This window comes from Polypterus senegalus, chromosome 1 (assembly GCF_016835505.1).
Source record: "Polypterus senegalus isolate Bchr_013 chromosome 1, ASM1683550v1, whole genome shotgun sequence".
Classification (NCBI taxonomy): Eukaryota; Metazoa; Chordata; class Cladistia; order Polypteriformes; family Polypteridae; genus Polypterus; species Polypterus senegalus.
The window spans coordinates 66,348,878-66,372,794 of NC_053154.1; the positions used below are offsets into that span (position 1 = coordinate 66,348,878).

The following is a 23,917-nucleotide window of genomic DNA, read 5'->3' on the forward strand; positions in this document are numbered from 1 at the left end:
ACTGGTGTAGTAAATGGTTTTCCTCAGGCCAGGAAATGTTGAACATTTCTTAAGGGTCAATGAAAGTGCAAATTAAGTACAGTTTGTGTTGTTCTTATGCAAATACATTTTAATATGACTGTTTTTTTATTGTCATAAAAAATTAAGATATACTGTACATCAAATTTAATAATATAATCTAATATATTTGCCTATACAGTACTTGTTTATATTCAAAATCTTTCACATACAAAAATTGACATTTTTAACCTTAAATCTCAAATCAAGGAAACTTGATTGCAGAATGGCAGATTAAAAATATCTGAAAAATGCTGACATAAAAAGACATCAATTTAATTCTACTGTACATATAAAAAATAAGAATACAGTAAAGGTTTTCTAAACAAATAACTTACATTTTGAGAAGATGTCAGACGCAGTGGATGTTTACAAGACTTCCCAAACAGTTACAGTACTGTATGTTTCCTCATCTTTTCAGGTACCTGCAGTTGGTCTTTTATTGGGGCTTCATAAGGTGACCTCTGCAGGGTTGACATATTTGTAAAAGGCTGTTCTTGGTTTTTAAGTGAAGAAGACTTCAGATGAAACTGGTCCACTTGATCGCCTAGACAGCACACACACAGTGATACACAGTTATGGAAGCAGTTGTCTCTCACCTTGTTTTTTTAAAGTAGTTTATATATTTTGTCACATTATTCAGTTATGTGGTTTTTAAAGGAGAGCACAACAGTTAACCTTACACAATGTATTCCTAAATATTACTTCTAAGCTTTTTTTTTGTTTTTTTGTTTGGTTAATTCTAAAGAATTCAAAGAGATTTCAAAAAGGCACAGTGATGCAATACTTGTTCTGTCTCACAGCTCCAGAGGTCTGGGTTTGAATGCTGGCCCAGTCACCCTCGTTTTCTGCACACCTGTGTAGGATTTTAACCAAGTATTCCAGTTTTTCACCCAAATCACACAGCTATGCACAAAAGGCCTAGAAGCAACTCTAGAGTGTGCTTGTGTGTGGGTCTTTATCCTGCAGCAGACCAGCACCTTATCCAGGGTTGGTTCCTGCCCTGTCCCTTGTGTTGCTGGAGTATTGCCAGAAACCTGCAATCTGGAAAAGAAATGTGCTGGTTTGGTACAAGGGTTATTTGGATATTTCTTCAACGTTCAAAAAGAACAAACAATGAATCAAAATAACAGCTTTACACTTCAAGTCAGACCAATGACATTTCTTATACATTATAATAACTTGAATGTAATAGTATTTGTGTCAAATTACAGCATTTCTTTTTCCTAATGGTAACTTATATCATAATTCCTACAATATTTTCCATGGATATGATGCATACAGCACCAACATTACATATTGTACAATATACATACAGTACATCTCTTAGAACATTTTCTAACTCATTCATTTATGGGAGTAGGTACTGCCCTATCAGTGGTGAGTTTGGTGCAGACTGCTATCCAATTTTTAAAAGCATACAACGTAATCCTTTTTACATTAAATCCTCAAGGGGGTTTGAATGAATAAGCTGGTAACTGCGTATAGACTGAGATAGTGTCATGCCACTGAGATAGTGTCATGCCACGGTGCAAACCTGCATCAAAGCCAAAGTTAGGAGAAAAATTGAGAATAAATGTCATATTTTTCAAAGAGATATATAATTAATGCATGGAGGACAATAATCAGAATTTATTTTTATTTACTTATTTTGCATTTTAAACTTTTGAATTTTTAAAATGTATTTTTAACTGTTTTGAACGTGCATTGCTTCTAAAACACCACAGATGGCGCTCTAAACTATTATTTCCCACCGTTAGGTTTGCATTGGACTGGACTTGAGGGAACTGAGTGGCAGAGATTTCATGTTTGGTTTGTAAGAGACATCAGACAAGGATTGTCAGTAAACAAGCAGATGTCAACAACAACAACAACAACAACAACATTTATTTATATAGCACATTTTCATACAAACAGTAGCTCAAAGTGCTTTACATAATAAAGAATAGAAAAAAGACAATAAGAAAACAAAATAAATCAACATTAATTAACATCGAATAAGAGTAAGATTCAATGGCCAGGGGGGACAGAAAAAACAAAAAAACTCCAGACGGCTGGAGAAAAAATAAAATCTGTAGGGATTCCAGACCATGAGACCACCCAGTCCCCTCTGGGCAAAGTCAAAGCATAGAAAACAGTAGTAGCTATTAACCTAAATCAGGACATTACCTGAAAATCATAGTCAAAAGCAATAAATAAATTCTTTGCTCTCAAACAAGTCTTTAATGACGTCTTTCCTAAATTTTGGTCAACAGTTCAAATGTGCTGCTGCCTTTTATAGTAGCAATGTGATGATGTGGTAAAATCCAAAAAAAAAAAAAATACACAAAAGGATGGCACCCACCGAAAAATTGCCAAGTGGTGACAACATAATGTCACAAAAAAAATTACATACTATATAAACAATAAATATAGCCCACAAATAATTAATAAAATGAAACAAAATAAAATGACACATCAAAAATATTAATGGACTCCTAGCTCATTACCAGGGACTAGAAAAGGGCAGTCAGAGTTTAAAATCATAATCCCACCCCATTCATCCATTAAGTGAATTCATTTAATACAATGTTAACGTCAAGGGGAGCAATGGGACATATTGAAACCATTGTCCCAAGGCAGAACCAGACCTAATTGGGGGTGCCAATACATAATTAGGGGACACAGTTACACACATCACTGCCTTTTTTTTGTTTTACTATGTATTGTGCCTACGTGACCACGCCGTAATACCTGAACTACTTTGCACTGTTTGGTGTATTTTGTATCTCACACCCTCATATACACTTTTATTGTAAGAGCATTCCTTATCTACGATGGAGCATTTGTTCAGAAGAAAACATGAAGCTGGTTTTAAATTAAAAGTCATTGAAGTGGTGAAAGAAATTGGTAACTGCACTGCTGCAACAAAATTTGATGTGTCTGACAAACTGATGTGACATTGGAGGAGGCAAGAAGATGTAAAAATAAAAAAATTAAGTGTCACATTTTTGAAAGGGGGTATAAATCGGGGTCTGATTTTATGATCACTTTTTCGAGTTTCATGACCCGACTTATACGCGAGTATATATGGTATATATATATATATTCTTACTTGCATGTCCAGCCAACAGGCAACATCTTGCCACTTTTCACCAGCATGATAAATAAGAATGTATTAAAATACAGAACTTCATTTTAAATAAAACACAAATCAGCTACCTGATGTACTCTTTCCATTCCAATTGTTCAGTGATGTTCTCAGAGCCTGCAATCTTTGAGTTCTGTTCAGGGCCATGGAGAGCTGGAGCTTATTCCTGAAGCAAAATGTGCAAGGTAGAAACCAACCCGGTGTAGGGTGGTGATCCACTGAAGTGCACTATTACTGTAAGTGTCAAATTCACTCACATTGGGGCAGGTCAGAGTCACACATCAAACTAAAATCTACAGACTGTATTGTGGTGTGTGAGGATAAACGGTGGTACTCCTTGTGTAGATACAAGGAGAATGTGTAACAGTGACAAAGCTGGAATCTGAAATCTACAACTGTGTGAGGTAGCAGTGCTAACTACTTTGCCAACGTGTGAGCTGCCTCTCAGAGCAGCAATTAAACCAGTGGATCTCAAAATCAGTCCTGGGCACCCCCTGTGGCTGCCCTGCAGGTACACTAACTGAACAGGGAGGGTGGCCAGCAGTAATAATGGAAACTAGAATCAGGAGATTAATCATAGGCAAAATGGCAAAAAAAAGTCAAACATTAATGTCAAAAAGCGAAGAACCAAGGCTCAATACGTTTAACAATAATTGTAGTCAAATAATTGAGCGGCAAGTTGAGAACCAAGGGATTCACTTGTAACCAGGGCCAATACACTAGTCTTTCATTTTAGTCAAACATTATGATTGAAACCAGACTTTCTAAAACAGCAAAGAAAGGAATGACAAATGTGTGGGGTGAAAGAAGTGTTCCAGTGCAGAGCCGGCTTAAATATGGTCGCACTGGTGACGTCATACGTCATACCTTCTGGAACACATTACCTAGCAAACAGCCTTCCCATCATGGCAATGGGACCAGAAAATGGTGGGGCTTGTAAAAAAAACAAAAACAAAATGGCAATGCAGGAGAAGGCAATTACTTGGTAATTACATTGTTAAAAATAATTAAAAATAAGCACAAGTAATGAATTCTTTGGATTTTAAAACCTTACATATATATTTTATATGTAAAATACTAGACAGAGCCAGAAAAGTAAAATAAGGCATCAGTTCACAACAGCAGGTGTTTGTTGCAACCAATTTCGCAATCAGTGAGTCATTTTATGTCTAACACATCATTTACGAACGTATTTTCATCCATAATAAAACAACCAAAAATATGTATATGAACCAGCAACCTTTCAGATACCAGCACAGATCCTTAGCATGTGAAATGTGTTTAAAAACAATTTATATTAAACTACTGTTTTTCCACTTTATCCTTCTTTTTGATTTTTTAAGTTACTAGGGGGCTTTTCCCCCGCTCGCTTCTGTCATATCACCTATGTCCATATATTCGATCTCTTCGCTTTTACCATTTCATCAGTATCGTATTGAATTTTGATTCCGTGTTTGGAATTACATCATGGCAACAAAACATATAACTGCCCGTGAATGAATATTGTTTCTTTCTCTCTACAAGAAATGTGTCTGACAATAGCATTCACACAAGTGAGAAATGATTGAACCGTGTGTGGTTATGTTGGCAGGACTTTTTCAAATCTCTTTGCATAAGCTCTTGTTTCGCTGGGCTTGAAATTTTCTCCCACGGGATTTCACTTTCACAAAACAACAAATCTTTTAATTCTCGCAGATACGCCTCTTCATTGGGAAGAAACAGTACTTTTTTTTTTTCCCTGATGGCAACACGAATTAGACCATCTACAAGTCCCCAACTTAAAGTTTAAATCCGAACAATATATTCAATTTTTTTTCGATATTACGTTATTTCATCGAGTAATAATTTCGGTTTGTTTGCGCTAATGCGATCTTTAGTATCCTTTTTTTGAGACTTTCGAATTTTTGTACTTCCATTATTTCTAACCTGCTCTGCATGTGTACCGTGCCAATGTTTTTGAATTCTTTACGACATTCTACTTTGTCATCTACTCTTTGTCTTTTATTTCCGGCCCCGGCTGTGGTTAAATCTCTTGGCACAAAGTCTCGTCTCGTGAGACATGAAGGTGTCTCTCTGAGAAAATCACGCCTCGTCTCCTTCCAAGATTTTTTTTTTATAATAGAGAGATTTTTTCATTTTTTAAATTGTTTTGCCTTTTGCTCTAAGATTCCTGTGCTAGTTTATCTCACGTTAAACCTTTATAATCCATGATTAAGAAGATGCTTGAATTTCTATGAATAAAATAGGCAAAAAAGCAGGCTTCTGGACCTGATATTGTGAAAAAGTGTAACTGGCATGGTGACTCAATGGTTAGTGCTGGTGCTGCACCACTAATGGAAACTGGTCCCAAATTTACGCCAGGTCACTGTCTATGTGGAATTCAGACACCATCACATATAGGCCATTAATGTCTTTCCTTTTCTCTTGCATGTGCAATTTTTCATAGGTTCAGCCACCTTCCATATACAGTAAACATTTTGCCCATGAAACGTTTCCTGGATGTAAAAAAGACTGGTAATGTTTTTCATGAAGTGTCAAAAGAATCTGGACTTTGTATGATAACATTTTTATCTTTCTATCCAAATTTTCTAGGACAGGTTTTCACCTTCGACCGATAAACTTTAACATCTTAAAGCAGGGACTGTATTCACAAAGACATACCATTTGACTGTCATGTCTCAGCCAGAGTTCTCCCCCTGACCGAGGCTCAAATTCATGTTTTATGTCTCTTTTGTTTATTTGTGATTCTTTTTATGTTGATTATGTGTATAATTTTTATTAGTTTATCATAATATATAATGATGGGCGGCAGTGGGTAGCACTGCTGCCTCGCAGTTAGGAGACACAGGTTCGCTTCCCGGGTCTTCCCTGCTTGGAGTTTGCATGTTCTCCCTATGTCTGCGTGGGTTTCCTCCCACAGTCCAAAGACATGCAGGTTAGGTGCATTGGCGAACCTAAATTGTCCCTAGTGTGTGCTTGGTGTGTGTGTGCTCGCGCCCAGCAGTGGGCTGGCACCCTGCCCGGGGTTTGTTTCCTGCCTTATGCCCTGTGTTGGCTGGGATTGGCTCCAGCAGACCCCCATGACCCTGTAGTTAGGATATAGCAGGTTGGAAAATGGATGGATTATACATAATGATGCCTTTGTTATGTTCCATGTGCTTTGTGAGTGGTCCCCCAAGAGGCAGAGCCATCTACCAATCACTGCCAGGAACTGCCCTCGCCCCAATAAATCTGGAGGATCTTCCGCTCCTGGCAGCTCATTGTGAATGCGCTTTGAAGTCAGTGAGTTATCTGTGCCCTTTGTATAGTTTAGAATTTTGACCCTTTTGCTGTTTTTTCTGACCACTCTGTTTGGATTCAGTTATTGGGAATTTGCTTAACTTTAGGATTGCCTTTATTACAGGCAATTCCGTTTTGCCTGTGTGCTCCATGGAACTTCATTGTGATTGGAATCCTTTTTGTGAAGAATAAATCTTTTTATGAAAAAAAAATCCTGGAGAGAAACACAAGGGCGTCGAGACGTGATCTTCACGTTAAGATCATGGAAGACATTTAAAAGACACGCGAGACAAAAGAGATTGGCCACAGAGTGTCTTGTTAGGATCTTAAACATGACACTTTGTGCCAAGAGATTGACCCAGAACCGTCTCCCGATGAAGTGGAACATGAGATTCTTGCAAGACATGCCCTATTTACAATCAATATCAAATAAGCCCAGAGGCAGCAAAACATTCAGTCGTGTAAAGGAGGCGTTGAGCACACACAAATCCAGGGCTCTTAGCGCATATAAAGCGTATAAGGACAATACGTTATAAATGAAACATAGACGTCTAAGCAAAGAAGAAAACAGCACGGAGAAAAGAGACTCAAAAGCGTTGGAGAGAAAAAAGAGCAAAAAAGAAAAAGAATAATCTAGGTGCAAATTCAGAAAATAAAGAAAGTAATTATCAGCCCGGAACAAGTGGAATTGAAAAAAATAGCACGTCCAATCGGGCTCAGAATTAAAAGACAGAGGGTAAAAGACAAAGTAGAACTTCGTAAACACGTTTACAGACGTTGGCACTATACACATGCAGAGCAGGTTAGAGATTATGAAAGCAGTGGAATTGGAAAGGCTCAAAAACCAAACCATACACGGGTTGGCGAGCGAAGCGAGCAGGGGGTGAAGCCCCATAGTATTTTATAAAGATTCAATGCCTTCCCTTATTATTAGCTGGAGATTTATGGGGATATCTCCCTCTTGTGGCAGTTATTGGAAGTGTTTGAGACTACTGTATTTGCTTTGGAAATCTTTAGGGCTGGGGACTCCTGGATTACAACATAGATATGCTGTATAATTTAAAAATGATGACAGAATTTTTCACGTGTTTGTGAACAACAAAGAGGGAATTTTGCGTGCAGTCGCTGCTTTATGATTTCAGAGGGTAACTTTAAATCTGATTGAGCAACAGAGAAACATACAAAATCAGATCCAACCAAATTTAAAACTATTAAGCTCTAGTCTGGTCAAGATCTGGAATTACGTGGCACACAATATGGGTGTGTATATAGTTCTGCCATTAGATCCATTAACTCCTAAAAACAGAAGGAAGCTAGGAGCGTGGTTTCAGGTGTTTTCCATTACAAGAAACATCTCTGAAGGAGATCTGGTGACTTGAACAATAACAAATTCACACATAAGCAATACATATTTGTGTAGTTAGCAACATACTAGCTACAGAGGAAACTACCTTTTTCCCCCTTTATCTGTTTTATAGGATTATATTATAATATTTATGATACAATAAGTAGTACTATATTTCATATCAAATTCAGCTTCCAATTTATCCCAATCCATCTGATGAACTGTGAGATCAGCTAACCTAATATGTAGTTGTTACTCCGAATAATCTGAAAGTTTAACAGGCCTTATTGCTCAGTTAAAGATAATATTAAGAAATTCATGCCAAATTCTAAAGATGCACTGGAATGGAAAATTGGATATTTCTTTAATTTTAAAAATAACAGGACTTTCTTACCCATGGTTTTGTACTGGGTGGGTTGAAGCTTTCCAGATTCCATCCATCCATCCATTATCCAACCCGCTATATCCTAACTACAGGGTTACGGGGGTCTGCTGGTGCCAATCTCAGCCAACACAGGGCACAAGGCAGGAAACAAACCCCAGGCAGGGCGCCAGCCCACCGCAGGGTGCACACACACACACCAAGCACACACTAGAGACAATTTAAAATCACCAATGCACCTAACATGCGTGTCTTTGGACTGCGGGAGACCCCCCCCCCACAGACACAGGGAGAACATGCAAACTCTACACAGGGACGACCCTGGAAGCGAACCCGGGTCTCCTAACTGCGAGGCAGCAGCGCTACCCACTGCGCCATCGTGCCGGCTTTCCAAATTGAAAAACAATAAAGTAACCTAGGGAACAAAAAAATATCACAATAGATTTTTCACTCTACAATATCGTCAAGTAATATTTCAAATACTGCTGGAAGTGAATTAGAAGTAATGGTGGTTCCAGTATTTGACAGGTAGGCATTTTTTTCATATAAGTAAGATATTACAACTGAGATGGTTATTCTTCATCACTGCTTTTTCTTTTCCGCACTGTTTCACACTGTGCAGGACATCAGTTATCCAGATTCTGATGTTGTCCTTCATTCTAAAGCAAAGTTTATGGTCTCATTTAGCATTGTTGATTTGTCTCCCATGAACTGTAAAAAGCAAGTATGTCACATGCAAGACAAATCCAAACACCAGAAGAAATAGTCAGAAAGTTCAGTATTGTTATCTGCACAGTGATACAAACCTATCAATAACGGTCACCACAGTTTTACTGTCATGTAATAAGCTCAAGACATACTGAATACAAATTGACACAAGGCCATACATTTTAAGGTTGGTTCCAAGAATTTTCTGGAAAATTTTTAAGAGAAACAAGGGATACAAACAGATAGGTGACTATTAAAAACATTGTGCATATTATGTATTTTTATACATAAAAGAAGTACACCCTTGTGCCATAAATGTTTAGATACTTGATTTATCTTTCTGAATTTTTAACTGTTTGTGTTCCTTTGCTAACATTGAAGGTTCAGTAAGGAACAGGGAGCTGGTCTGACATTGGACATCGGTGCTTATGGCACAATCATTCACTGTGGGGCACAACTGCTAAAACTTTATTAACAACACAAATTTCCAAAAAGAAGAAGAGTAATTCAATGAGTTCACTATCTGCAAACTGACAAGACAGGACTGTTACTACTAAAGAGCTGTTGGAAGGCACCTGCATTCATTTTATTTGATAGCCAACGCTGGGCTCAGTAATGCCTTCTGGTCTTTAATCACTTATTTATTTATTGTATGGAAAAATAAAATATTTATGTACTGTTTCTTCAAAAGTGAACAAAATTGGCAAGAGCGTTTCCTTTTATTATATTTGTGATTCTCTCTCTCTCTCTTATTTCTTAAATATGACCAGACAGTCTGACGCCAGCTATTTTACATTAAACAGATGTCATGATGTAAATATGGGTGCCAGATGCTGTGGGCTACCTAATGGTAATGTGCCTAATAAGTGCCTCACAATTCTGAATCCAATTACATGGCAGAGCCAACCTCATGGAGTCATTTGAGCTGGCATGTAGCTTTCAGTTAGACCATGTAAAAGGACACATTAGTCATTTGAAAGCATTGTGAAAAATTACATTGATCTGTCATGTTTTAAAAGAACAGCTCACTGGTTTTGTCGGGTTGTTCATGTGTGGAGAGTCAAATAAACCTAATCGAACTGTGTAGCAAGTCATCCATGAAGCCTCTGTTTTGTTGATTAAAGGAACAGGCAGATGAGTTGTTAAAAAGACAAAAAACTTCAAATGAAAGCAAACTGCTCCAGGAAATAGAGTGCTAGGACTAACTATCAAATGCAAGCTTTATAAAATACATACCTTTCTAAAGAAACAAATGAAAAATGATTTAATAGCTTGGTAAATTTAACGAGCATGTCTTACCTTTAGAAAATGATACTAGAATCAGGGCAGATTAGTGGGGATTTTTGCTGGGCTACTCATTGAATGGCCCACCGACAGGTGGACTAGACAGGTGATCCAAATCCACCCTCAGGGCAGTTTATTTGTTTTCTGTCTTAGTGAGTCATTTAGGCGGGGAAAACGATATTTGATATTACAGCTGCTTCTTTTATAACCGCTTTGGTGCTTTCACAAGTCCCGCTCACCACTGAAGCGACATTAACACAAAGACCCTAGGCGCAACACCTCAGCTACAAAGGAAGTTCTCAAGTGTATGCTGACCTAGTGTTTAGTGTTAACCCTCAGTGTTATAGAGAGTAACTTGATTTTAATTAAAATTTTGTTTATGTATTGTTTTACTTGTTTATAATATCATTATTGTATGAATGCGCTTATTCTATCTATCTATCTATCTATCTATCTATCTATCTATCTATCTATCTATCTATCTATCTATCTATCTATCTATCAGTCTATCAGTCTATCTAGTTTCCCCAGTAACAGTTTGTACCTTTTTGATGATAAGGCATCACTCAGCAGCTGGCGGTAGATCAGATGAACCTGCAGGAGACCAGTTCTTCCAGCGACGACACACAAGAAAAGGCTTCCTCAAAATTAAAGGTAACATCTATAAGCCAGAAGAGAAATCAGGGCATCACTTTACCATTAAATGCCCATCTTTGTGATTTAGGAAGTGGATTTCCAAACAGGAGTTTGTGTAAATTACTTGAAGATTTCAAACTGTTCTCATCTGGTGCTCTTGGATGTGTTATCTGCAATTTTACTTGAACTTCAACCTGCTAAAACACTATTTTAGAAACTTTTTTAGCGCTGACTCAGATTCTCAATTTATAATATTTGTAAATTCGTGTATTTTATTTTGTCAGTACTGAAAATGCACTTTTTTTTTATTTAACAGAAGGTGCTTTAATATACTTAATTATAATAACATAATATTTTGGAAACAGCTTACCCAGTTGAAGGCCACAGTGGGGCTGAAGCCTAACTTGCAGGACGCATCCCTGGATGTTGTGCCAGTCTATTGTAGAATCCAGCCACACTGGCGAATTTAAAGTAGCCAATTAATGTAACCTGTACATATTTAGGATATGGGATGAATATGATGATACCCAACGCAGACACGAGGAGAGTATGCAAAATCTAATCAAACAGTGAATGGGTATGAAATTCAAACCCAGCACGTTGATCCTTTAAGACAGAAGTGGTAACCACTGTATCCTTGTGCATACCCTCAACTGTAATTATCGGTAATCAATGACTAATAATAAAAAAATGAGAAAATTGCAGTATTTTGTATAACATGGTTTCCTTTAAATGATTATGCCAATTAAAATTACTGTGACTTAGCTCACAGCTGATACCCAACTTCTTTTCAGGGTTCTTCCCTGCTCTTCCTTGTCTTCTCAGTTGTGTCTTTTTAAAATGGCACCTCACCTATGAGCAGTCATTTAGACCTCAGGCATTCCAAGGATGGCCTAGTAGCCATGGAGTTTAATTCAAATTCAGTAAATCATGTTGGCAGTTCAGCCTGCACCGCTGAGTCATTGTCACAATGAGAAGGTCACTTTAACTGCTTTGCCTCTTGCTTGGAATAATCTGGAGCCAATTGTTGTACAGTAGGTGCACCACTAAGGCATCTATGGGATGGTGTTCTTTGTAGAAATCTAGCTTGAAACAACGTTACGTAAGTTTTGAGCTAGAGCATGGCCATCAATAGAAAGGTTAAACTTGTTCTCCAATTTCACAGATGACTGACTTCAAAGCATCATCCAGTTTTGCTCCCGTTTAAAATTTTCCCAAATATGTCATGTTCTGAGCTAACATGTTCAAGCTTTCTGTGTCACTCTCTGTCAAGGACATATTTGTCTTTGTTATAATGTAACTAAGAACTTCACACAATGAAATGTTAAAAGTTTGACATATTTTTAAAGCACATCTGTTTCTGCTCTTTCCATTATAGAATTGTAAGATGTTGGAGTGAAATAAAGATAACAGTGTAACTTCTATAAGACCTACACACAAATTTGCCAATCCTCCCTCCTAGTCATGGTCATACCATCTTTCCTGTTGTCATATTAACAGCTGTGGCCTGTAGGGGGCCCCAAACCTGACACGGAGAGACACAGGTCCAGCACAGCACACAAGTGTTTTTATTCATGGGAAATGCTTTTGCAAATATTTCCCACAGCACTAACACAAACACAAATGAAAGTACACCACAATTCCTTTCTCTTCTTTCTCTTTCTGCCTCCTCCTTCTTCCAGCAAGCTTTGTCTTCTCCCTCCAGACTCTGGCTCCTGGAACTGTGGCAGCAAGCTTCTTTTATGTGACACCCGGTAGTACTTCCATTGTCCCATTAGCGTGGGAGGCTGCCATCTAGAGTTCTGGGGGAGATAATGCCCTATGCACATTCTCTAACCTGGTCCTTCCAGTACACAGGCATCCCGGCCACACAGCATTGTCAAATTCAAAGTTCTAAAATGCATACATATTGCTTACCAAACAAAGAATTTGTGGCCGGTCCAGGGCTGTTTCCAGCCTTGCGTCTAACAGTGCTAGGATAAGCTTTGGCAGCTGCAAACCTAAGTGGGTTATAAAATGGATGGATGGACAAATAATACTGTATGTGCCAACATATATTTTTTAACCTTTCAGCATATTACATTCATCTGCATTTTATGCTCCTATATTTATAATATACCGTGTTATTTGGCATTCCCCCGTGTTATTTTAAAATCCATCCATCCATTATCCAACCCACAATATCCTAACTACAGGGTCACGGGGGTCTGCTGGAGCCAAACCCAGTCAACACAGGGCACAAGGCAGGAAACAAACCCCGGGCAAGTAGCCAGCCCACCACAGGGCGTGCACACACACCCACACAATTTAAGATCGCCAATGCACCTAACCTGCATGTCTTTGGACTGTGGGAGGAGTACCCGGAGAAAACCCATGCAGAAACGGGGAGAACATGCAAACTCCACGCAGGGAGGACCCGGGAAGCGAACCCGGGTCTCCTAATTGCGAGGCAGCAGAGCTACCACTGTGCCACCGTGCTGCCCTATTTTAAAATGTATCTGTAAAATTGTTTAGACTAAATATGATCGGTTATCTCAGTTTATGAGGTGTGACTCAGCTGTGGGGTTACAAATGCTTAACATGCTTAGCAGAGTACAACTTCAAATACAAAAGAAAGACAATGTTGACTTGCTTACAGTAATGGTGTAACGATGGGAGCCTATACTTGTAATAATTGCTATAAATAACTCCAGAGGCAATATGGCCTGACTCGGGGCAGAAAGGTGCCATGACAGAAACATTAAGCTAAATCTTTGATTAAAGAGAAAGGGAAGTGCGATGGGCACAACCTGTCCAGCTGTACTTCATGACATTTGTACGTGCAAAGAGAAGATTAATGATGTCTTCCCACACTGCATGACCACCATTCACAGTTGTCAACTTTCTTATTTTAGATGGCAGTGTGGCACTGTACTTTAAACCCTACAACTGCAGAGTCAGCCCTGGCCTAAATCCTTGTGTGATCCAAGCAATCCACCCAACTTCTGTAGCTTGGACTCCATTTGTAAAATAAATAGACCCTTCTTTTAGTATGGTGCAGTGGTTAGAGCTGCTGCCTCAGGGATCCAGCAGTCTGAGTTAGATTCTAATGCCTGGTCACTGTCGGCTGTATGTGGAGTTTGCAGAGTTTCCTCCAGGGCCTCTGTGTGTGTGTGTTAGTTTAACAAGTGATTTGGAAGTGGTAATGTGTGTCCTGTCCTGCCTTGTACCTGATGCTGTAAGGATAGGCTCAGCCTCCCTGCCTATAATAATTAGACTAAGCAGGTTGAGGAATGGTTTATTATATTATGATGCTTTCTGTTCTATTCCTTTTTATTCCCTTCATTAAGTTTCTGCACTAATAATCTGATCATGGGATATGTCACTGCTTTCATGTTTTTGGACAAAATAATTTTGGTAGCTTGTAATATGGAAATACACACTGCTTCCTAATGCCCAAAGCTAAAAGATTACTGGAACCATGATGGATGACACATTAATGTCTTTCAGCACTAGGCAGAAAAGTATAATGTTTACTTCGATAATGCAGTTGTGTCACGTTTCATTTATGTTATAGCAATAGCGGCTTTAACTTTCAACAGGAGCATTTATTTTTCTGACGGGTTTTTGGCAATATTGGGATAATGCTGGACATAATTTTATCAAAGGTGAAGAAAGTATCCCTTTCTCATGTAGGTTTGCTTTCTCTTGGCATGTGTCAGGTTGCCATCAGCTTTCAGCAAATCAGCAGGCTCCTTATGAAAGATGCATACACCAAGTTGACGTGTCCATGCTCTGGTGTTGCTGTCTGGCTGTGTTTGTCAAGCCCCTCTCTTAGCCATCACTATACAGTATAACCTCAGACTGGGGAAACTGAATTGTAATTCAGACCTCAGCATTTTTAGCTATTCTGTCTGTATTTAATTCTGCAGCATGCTTGGACACTCCTTTTAGTTGAATATACAATGTTCCCAAGGTCATCTTCATTGTTCTACATCCAAGGTTAACGAGAAAGTGTAAGTTAGCCCAGAATAAGCGGGTGACTGTGGGTATTATTATGTATGTGAGTGCACCTTGTGATGTCCTGGCATCCTGTCCATTATTGGGAACTGCCAGGTGCCCAGTGCTGCTCAGCTAGGCTGTTGTGAGGAAAGTGGGTTGAGAAAATGAATGGATATGTTTCACAACTCCTTTCTATTTTGTGAAAGCCCGCATTAGGAGACAGCTTGTTTAGTAGTCATTTTTGCTTTTTCAGGCATCATCAAGCTGGAGACGCAAGACCAGGCTTGAAAAGAGTAACAGGCAGCAGATGCGACGAGAAGAGTTAAAAAGGCTGCACAAGGCGCAGGTAAATTTGAGCTGAAAGTGTGAGTGGTTGAGTGAAAATCTGCTGAATGTTCCTAATGTTTTTATTTCCTCTTTTCAATTGAATAAAATAACACTAGGATATGCATTTGGCCTCCTCCTTTCATCTCATCCTGCTTTGATACCTTTTATTTGCTGTTTTAAGTGTGTGATATTACGTCTGTGTGAATCTGAGTTGCAGATTGTAAATTCTAAACAAAGCTACGGTGACAAATTGTCAACAATGATTTGTCCCAGATAATACAAAGGCAGCTGCAGGAGGTGGAAGAGCGTCAGAGAGACTTAGAAGAGAGAGGTGTTAAACTTGAGAAGCTACTGCGAGGCGAATCAGGTAGGTGGCTGAGCTGTGCACTCAAGTTAACTGTGACTCTCCGGGCCTGGAGGGGGAGGAAAGGAATAAAAGCACCTTGATTGTCACCTATCAGACGCACAGAAGATTGGAAAAATATTTCTTGGTAACCTGTTACACCTGCCAAAGAAAATCTTCAGAGATGCCACTCTCATGTTTCTCTTCTCTAGAGGTTTGTCTCTTTAGCCTCAGTTGATGAGAGCGGGGAATTCCAATTCTAGTGCTTATGGCTTTCAGATTAATGTACCCATTCACATGTGCCTGTCACAAGCAATTGCCAATTGGAGCTGAGAATCTGTCAGTTTGACATGACTTTTGATAAGAATAAATCCACATATAGGCTTAATGAAATTTGCCCATCCTCTAAGAGATCATAAACAGAGATGGTCTGAGACAACAGAATTTGTGTCAATGAGCATCTAAAAGAAAAAAAGAACACAACATGGCATACTGTTTCTAGAATCATTAATTATTTCTTGTCACCAATATGTCAAGATAAGACACAAAGCTGAATGTGTGTTAGTTTGTGTTTGTATGATATGCAAATCTACACCAACGAACCCAACTTCACCACATTTTGCATTTTTCTTGTTTATATTGTCATTTGTACTCTCTGGAGAGTTTAATTTGGTGACCACACCTCTGCTTTATTACGCTGCCCCCGGGAGGCGCTTTTGGGACTAAACATGGGTATACAAAATTGAGCTGTTTAGTGGGTTTTATCAATTTTTATTTTGGGGCTAAAATTTCTTCCCTGAGGAATGTATTCAGTGGCATTTCCCTGGGCAGTGCTGGGTACCCCTGCTAGTCAATGATAAGGTTAATCTAGTGGCAAAAGAAAAGCTAAGACAAATACAGAAAATCCCATATCTCCCAGGGCTCGGGCAGACAGCAGTCTTAATACACACATAATTTTACAGTAAAGCATTTCATACAGGATGTGTTGTCCTAAACTGGAAGCTTTGGCTTTTCTAGTCATTGTCAGTAAAGAGACAAAACAAGTGTAGTAGGGTGCCAAGTCAGGCGCGGAGGAGCAGGGCAAAGCAACTGCCACAAATAGGGTAGACCTCTACAAGATCCTTATGATACAAAAAACAGACTCTTCTTATTGCCAAAGTAAATTGTACAATCCTAACAGGTGGCAGTAGTCTTTTTTTTTTTTTTTTATTTATTTATTAATTTTATTACAATCAAAACATAGCAATCAAGTTTTAACAAAAAAAAAAAGAATTATGCTAAGAACAGATCGATCCCCACCCTTGAGAGAGAGAGCAAGCCAAACGGTGTAAAATTTAAGGCTTTTTAATATTAGTGAGAAAGAGAGAGGAGAGAGGCTGGGAGTGTGCACTGATGCCACATCCACCACACAACAAACCATTTGGATTGGGACCCGAGTACAGCAGGTGACACCTCAGCACCACACTGGAACAGTGTGAGGTTTCTGTCAGTGGCTGCAATGCCAATTCTGCCATCAACCCCTAAGTTTTCCCTGTAACTTGGAGGACCTGTTTGCAGGGCTGGATGTACAACATAGATTAATGTCATACCCAGGACAAAGCAATTACAGGTTAAGGGCCTTGCTCAAGTGCCCAACAGAGTTTAGAATTTACAGGATTTGAACCAGCAACCTTCCGATTGCCAGAGCAGATCCCTAGCTTCAGAGCCACTTCTCCACCCTAATATTAGTAAGTAGTCAGGGAATATGGAAATGTTGCAGAATGAAGAAGGGGAGAGAACATTAATTTAATAGAGGTCTCCCTGTCCAGGCTGACATAATGCACCATGTGACTTGATTTTGTCTCAAGAATGGCAGCAGGTGCCACCAACACTACCTGCACAGCCGCTGCCATGAAACGCAAAGTGGCAGCAAAATAACATCACCACCACAACAACAATAAAATAATAACAACAATCAAACAACTGGTAAGCATCCAAAAGTGAAAAACAGGAAAAGACCTGTCAAAATACTGACATCCATGACACTATCTGCCACCCAGTTTATAATAAACTGTAAAGAAAATGCATAGGTGGTTGTGAGCTCCAGCATCACTATGACATATGTTTTGGGAATGCGCTGAAATAACAGCATTTTGGACAAAAATCATTATTGAAAAAAATACACAGCAAACTTAAAAGACTCATCGTGTAACATGGTGTCAGAGTTACTAAAACAAGCATTGAATGTTTTTAACGTAGCGTCTTGGTTCTGCTGTGCTAACACTTTGTTTCCTGGCCTGGTGGCTCATGGGTTCCATTTGATGTTTTAATATCAGTATTTTCTACTATAATGGATACTGTCACTTCCTTGAACTACCAATTCTACCATCTTAACTGGAAATTCTGATTTACTCAAACTTTTAGCTTTCTATCTTGACCTTATTTCAAGCTAATTGTTAGATTCGCATTTGTGCCTAGCTTTGATTGTTTTGCCCTGGTTCCTTAACCTCACTTGTGTCCCAAGTTTGAATGGACAGGAGCTCCTGCTAATTTAGAAGCACCATGTGTTGCGATTCCTGACGGGACTATACAAGGCTATTATTATATACTAGACATTAAGCCCCTTACAATAACAGGCGCTAGAACAGTAGTGCATAAACATTAGTAGGAACAGTCTATATTAAATGGCAAGGGACCTTGTATGTGGCTGTAATATGTGTCACTATATTGTGTGCCTTTAATAATTTTCTCTCTCAGTAATACTGGTTTGTATTTCCGTAAAATGCCTGTAATTTTGTCTGACAGTAATACAGTGGAACCTCGGTTCACGACTATAATTCATTCCAAAACTCTGGTTGTAACCCGATTTGATTGTGAACCAAAGTAATTTCCCCCCATAGGATTGTATGTAAATACAATTAATCCGTTCCAGACTGTGTGCACTGTATGTAAATATATATTTTTTTAAGTTTTTAAGCACAAATATAATTAATTATACCATTGAATGCACAGCGTAATAGTAAACTAAATGTAAAAACATTGAATAACACTAAGAAAACCTTGAACAACAGAGAAAACTAACACTGCAAGAGTTCGCGCTATAGCCTTACGACCCGCTCACTAAAAACACTTTTTTCTAATGAGTTGTAAGCACAGGGAAAAAATGAACATTTGAAAAATCCATAATTTAATAAACAACCAAGAAAAGTAACATTGCAACAATGCACACACGCGCCTGTGTTTGTGTGTGTGTGTGTGTGTCTCGCGGGCCTGCGTGTGTGTGTGTGTGTGTCTCTCTTAAGCACGCGCCTCTGTGTCTGTGTGTGTTTCTCTCGCGTGTGTCTGTCTCTCTCTCTCTCTCTCTCGCGTGTGTGTGTGTGTGTGTGTCTCTCGCATCTGTGTGTGTGTGTCTGTCTGTCTGTCTGTGTCACGCCTCTGTGTATGTGTCTGTCTGTCTGGCACGCGCCTCTGTGTGTGTCTGTCTGTCTGTCTCTTGCGTGTGCATGTCTCTCTCTCTCTCTCACGCACGCACCTGTGTGTGTCTCTCTCTCTGTACACACAGGGAATGCACAGGAAGAGACTGAACGCGTGCTGTGTGGCCCCGCGCATGCGCACTTCACCAGAAGACACACACACACGGACACCTGGACGCACACAGGGTTTTATTAAAGAGGATTGGTTAGCCTTTAGCTTGCCATTCTCCTGGCCCTTGACCTTGTGTAGATTTATAGGACAGTCTTTAAAGGTGGAGTATTTAATTAGTGTAAGGCCTATGGGTTTGTGACCTGCGTTTGCTTATTTAATTATTGTTTTACTTTGGAATGGGTATATTGCTCTCACCTTGATGCTTTGTTGTGTAGAATTCTGAGGAAAAAAATGAATTTAATCCATTTTGGAATAAGGCTGTAACATAACAAAATGTGGAAAAAGTGATGCGCTGTGAATACTTTCCGGATGCACTGTATATTTTTCAGGACTCTGCCAACCAACAGCCAGGAATTCCTGCCCACTATGCCAATGCAACCACAAGCTGTGCCACTAAGCCCCAAACCACAGAAACAATGATGTCCAAGTACAATTCTGGGTTCAAATAAAAGTAAACATTTTTATTCATTTCCAGCACCTTCCTTACACAAACACCAGCCACAATACACAAATATAAATTCTCTCTTTCCACCTCCTGTAGAGTATTGCCCTCTGCCTCCATTTGGTGACGCTATGAGCTTTCTTTTGAATCTGACAGAGATACTGCTTCCGGTGTCACACCCAGGATGTCTGGAGCACTTTCAGATTGTGTAGAAACCAGGGCAGTCCTCCCTGGCAGGTCCCTCTGGCAGTGCCCAAAGACCCCGATAGGGCTGCATTTCTGGATTCCATTGCCCATGCCACCCTGCAGATGTGTTAATCGAGTTCAGCCCTGATGAACACTGACACCCTGTTATGTGTAGCAATGAACTGCTCCCAGTATGCCCGTTCACCTAGTCCATCAATTATGACAAAATCTTGCCGCCCAGGTTGCCTATACTTCTTCCATGGCACCTGCACCATATAAAAACCTCTTTGAAACTATAGTGGAAAAAGCACATGTAAGGGTTCTTTGGCGGGAAGATGAACATGCAGTTCAGTCCCATTCTAATCAGTTTAATGTCTTTACTGTGTAATGAGAGGTCATTTGCCTAATCAATGTTCCTAAATGCAGGATATGTTTAAGGATTTCCTGTATTTTACTATGTGAATATTTCATAATGTCATATGTCTGATTTGTATTTGTAAATGTTTGCAGATCTCTGAGTCTGTCCAAGGAAAGAGGTATAGTTCTCTCAAATTCACTTAAAGCAGTTTTGGGATTTGTGGATGTCAGCTGGCAGTGTATCATAAAAGAATTAATGGAACAGAACCGAAAGATGGTACAGACAGTGTTTATTATTCTGTCTGTCTTTGTAACTCTACACACCTATCTCAACATTCTCATTTCTGCCACATCCAGCTTTTTCTTCTGTGCTCCCTTTACTGCCCATGAATCATCGCCATACATCATTACTCATCTTACAACTGTCTTAATTCTTTGATCACACAACACTCTGAATACCTTCTTCTAATTGTTCCATTCACACTGCATGCTATTGATTACCTCTACATCTAGTTTTCCATCTTGGGCTACCACTGATCCTAGATATTTAAATGTATTCACTTTTTCAGTAGCTCTCCTTACAGGCTAACTTCTGAATCCTGACCATCATTAAATTTCATATATTGTTTCTTCTTCCTATTTTTCTTCAGCCTTAAGGTAATTAGCTAAATTGTCAAAATATTTAATCTAGCCATTGTTCAAAAACCAAGAGGGCATTCACTTCAGTCACAGTACATGACATGGTAGTGTGTTCCAGATGTTTATTATCATTAATGTTTAAAAGTGTTCCCTGATTTCTGTCTTAGATACACTTTCTCTTAACTTTAACAGATGTCCATGGTTATGTTTCACTTTTTCCACACAGGAATTCTTCTGGGTTCACCCTATCAAGGCCTTTGACTATTTTGAAGACCTATTACATATTAACTCCTCTTTATAAGAGTGATCCAGTTTTCTTAGCCCGTGAGAATAAGATACTGTATATCATCTAGTCCAGGCAGGAGTTTTGCTGCTCTGCACATATTCCAATACTGCTGTGTCTTTTTTTTGTATGACCACAATCAAAGCTACTCGCAGTATGCCATAACAAATGAATAAACATTTTATTGTGCTTTGATTTCTGTGGTGAGTTGGCGCACTGCCCGGGGTTTGTTTCCTGCCATGCGCCCTGTGTTGGCTGGGATTGGCTCCAGCAGACCCCCGTGACTCTGTAGTTAGGATATAGCGAGTTGGATAATGGATAGATGTGCTTTTATTTTAATCAGTTCCACAAATTCTTTGGAAGGTGTTTTAAATGTAAAATCTTTTGCAGGGTTGTGTCAGCATACTATTTGAAAAAGGACAAATGTAAAGGTTATTACCATGCTGAAAAAAAGAAAGGAAGCACAGACACAATGGTTCAACTGTGGCCGATTAGGGTGGAATTCAATTGCATTTTGTAGATGTATGCCCATTTTTGCTGTTCTAGGTTGTTTTGTTGCTTCTGTCCAGTATACCTACCCTCTTAATTTCATTAATGTTATCTGCAAAATTTCTATTTTTACTCAATATATATAAATTAGTGTCATTAATATGTGGACATCACTAATGACCATGTCAAGAAATTTCCACTTGTCTCTACTGTTTCCAAAGTTCTATTTATCAAGTTTTTTGATTTGGTATGCTTTATTAATCCCGAGGGGAAATTGTCTTTTCGCATGACCTTTGGGGGTGAGAGTGCAGGGTCAGCCATTGTACAGTGCACCTGGAGCAATTTTCAATTTAAGGAGTATCATCCATTCTGGTAGTAACAAGAGTTGAACTGGCAACCTTCCAGATTCAACCTCAGGTCCTTAGCCTCGTAGCCACCACTCTGCCCTAATTATGCTTATTTCATATAGTTTCAGGATTAGATTTTTATGCAGAAAAGCATCAAATTTGATTTTCTTTTCTAGATGTATAAATAAACTACATGGTATTCTTAGCATGTGTCTGCTATACTAGGTTCCTTTCCTAAAAGGTCTAGCAGATTTGTTTGAGAAGATCTTGTAACCCATGCTAACTATAATTTATTTTCATCAAAGTAGTCCAGTTCATTTCCAGCCCTTATTTCTGTTGTATTACATGAGACAGACATAAGGCATATCAGGGTTTAATTCAGGAGATTCATTTAATCTTGAGAACGAACTTTCAATTTGCAGCATTCCAGTTATCAGAGACTTTGGCCATTTGAAGTGATTGCTAGAGTATGTTTACTAATGGTTTAAATAATGATTATTTATTTCTTTTAGCGCGTCAGATAAAACATCACTAACTGAGTATGCTGGCTTTACTCACAATACATGTTGAATCACCATTGGAAAAATAGTATTCAGAAAACAGCTTGCTAAAAAAATGAGTAAAGAATTTAATGATTATTATTTTGTTGAAGGGCTTGCATTCTATAGGTAGATGTTTAACTCTGTGTAAATGCTGAAATTCATGATTAAACTATTAAATGTGAAATTAGATTTTTTCTTCCTGAATTGGCAGTTGCCTGCTATTTTATTCTGTCAGTAAGAATGGAATGTGTTATTAAATCATGCTTTAAACCCATAAACAACCATTTATACTTCAGGAGTGCTTTTAAGTGGAATAATCCAAGAAAGTGGAAATTGCTTGTTTGCTTCACTTTGGGGTTTCTTCTACCTCAAAAGAGTGGAAGCAAGGTTTTATTTAGTTATTTGCTTACTGTATTTACTTTCAATTACAGTTCTGCACTTTTCATGACCTCCTACAGAAAGCATAGTGTAGCCTGAAGGCAATGAAAGAAAGAAATGTAACGTAAAGAGGATTTTTTTCTTTTTCTCAAGGCTGCCATCTGAATTGTCTTTCTCCTTCTATCTTTCCATTTTCTATACTTATGTTATCTATTGAAGGGTCACCGACCACTGAAGCCTGTCCTGACTGCACTGAAAGCAAAGCAGGGCTCACGTACACTCTCTTAAAAATTGCCATATTTTTTACACTATGGGAGGAAAGCCATGCAAACATTGGTTTGACATACAAATACAACATAGAGAAGACATCCTAGCCAGACGATGGTATTTTGTGACTTGTTTTTATACCCTACACCAGGGGTTCCCAACCTGGCATTTCATGGGGTGCGACAAAGAGGGAGGCTGTGTTGCAATTTGCCAAAATTGAATGAGGTGCACTGCCCAACTTTATCTTGGTGCAATCAGGGACTTGTAGTGTGCCGTTAATTGTATGTCATTTATTATTTAGTGCTGCAGTTCTATAATATTTACATTTACTTGTCTGGCTGACACCTTTATTACAACATTTATGACAATTGTTTACATTTCTTTTGGTTGTCCAATTGGAACCCAGGCAGGTCAAGTGACTTGCTCAGGGTCAAACAGTGTCAGTAGCAGGATTTGAACCCACAACCTCAGGGTCTGAAGTCCAAACACTTAACCACTACACAACATAGCCTGCAAATGAAAAAGAATCAAGCATTGTTCACACACATTTGTCACCTGTGAATGGGCCACAGAAATGCCCGTTCTTGATAATTCCTTGCTGGGTAAAGCGTTCATAAAGGCAAGCAACTTTTCTTAATAGAATGGAATTTAGACCTTGCAATGAAGTGTCAAAGTCTAGTATTGATTTCTATGCAAGCCCTGATCGTGAAACATCACTAAGTTGTCTGAAATATTTGCCAGTCAGATGCAACACCTGCTGCTTACACTCTGGCCATATCTCCTGCTGGCAGTCCTGGCAGTAGGGCAGCAATTTTAACTGTGCGGCACATCTGTTTTTGAACTGAAGTGCAGGTGATATTAGGAACAAAGCTTTGTCAATTGTGTTTCATT

The 23,917-nt window shown here is 38.9% G+C and overlaps 1 protein-coding gene and 1 long non-coding RNA gene across 13 annotated transcripts in view; one reads left to right on the plus strand and one right to left on the minus strand.

Annotated features, from left to right (window-relative positions):
- LOC120526805 (F-actin-monooxygenase MICAL2-like) overlaps positions 1–23,917 on the plus strand; it is a 346,702-nt gene that overhangs the window by 266,292 nt on the left and 56,493 nt on the right. For all 5 annotated transcript variants that reach the window (XM_039749949.1, XM_039749960.1, XM_039749956.1 and 2 more), the window contains 3 exons: positions 10,745–10,839; positions 15,056–15,148; positions 15,403–15,496. In XM_039749949.1, the coding sequence (XP_039605883.1) occupies positions 10,745–10,839; positions 15,056–15,148; positions 15,403–15,496 (282 nt within the window). The remainder of the gene's footprint in view (positions 1–10,744; positions 10,840–15,055; positions 15,149–15,402; positions 15,497–23,917) is intronic.
- Positions 1–23,917, minus strand: part of LOC120526874 — a 215,298-nt gene that overhangs the window by 162,119 nt on the left and 29,262 nt on the right. For 3 of the 8 annotated variants that reach the window (XR_005633210.1, XR_005633214.1, XR_005633230.1), the window contains 3 exons: positions 10,730–10,846; positions 1,038–1,101; positions 396–604 (listed from right to left, as the gene is read on the minus strand). This is a non-coding gene — a long non-coding RNA (uncharacterized LOC120526874). The other 5 variants (XR_005633218.1, XR_005633208.1, XR_005633226.1 and 2 more) reach the window with 4 other exon arrangements.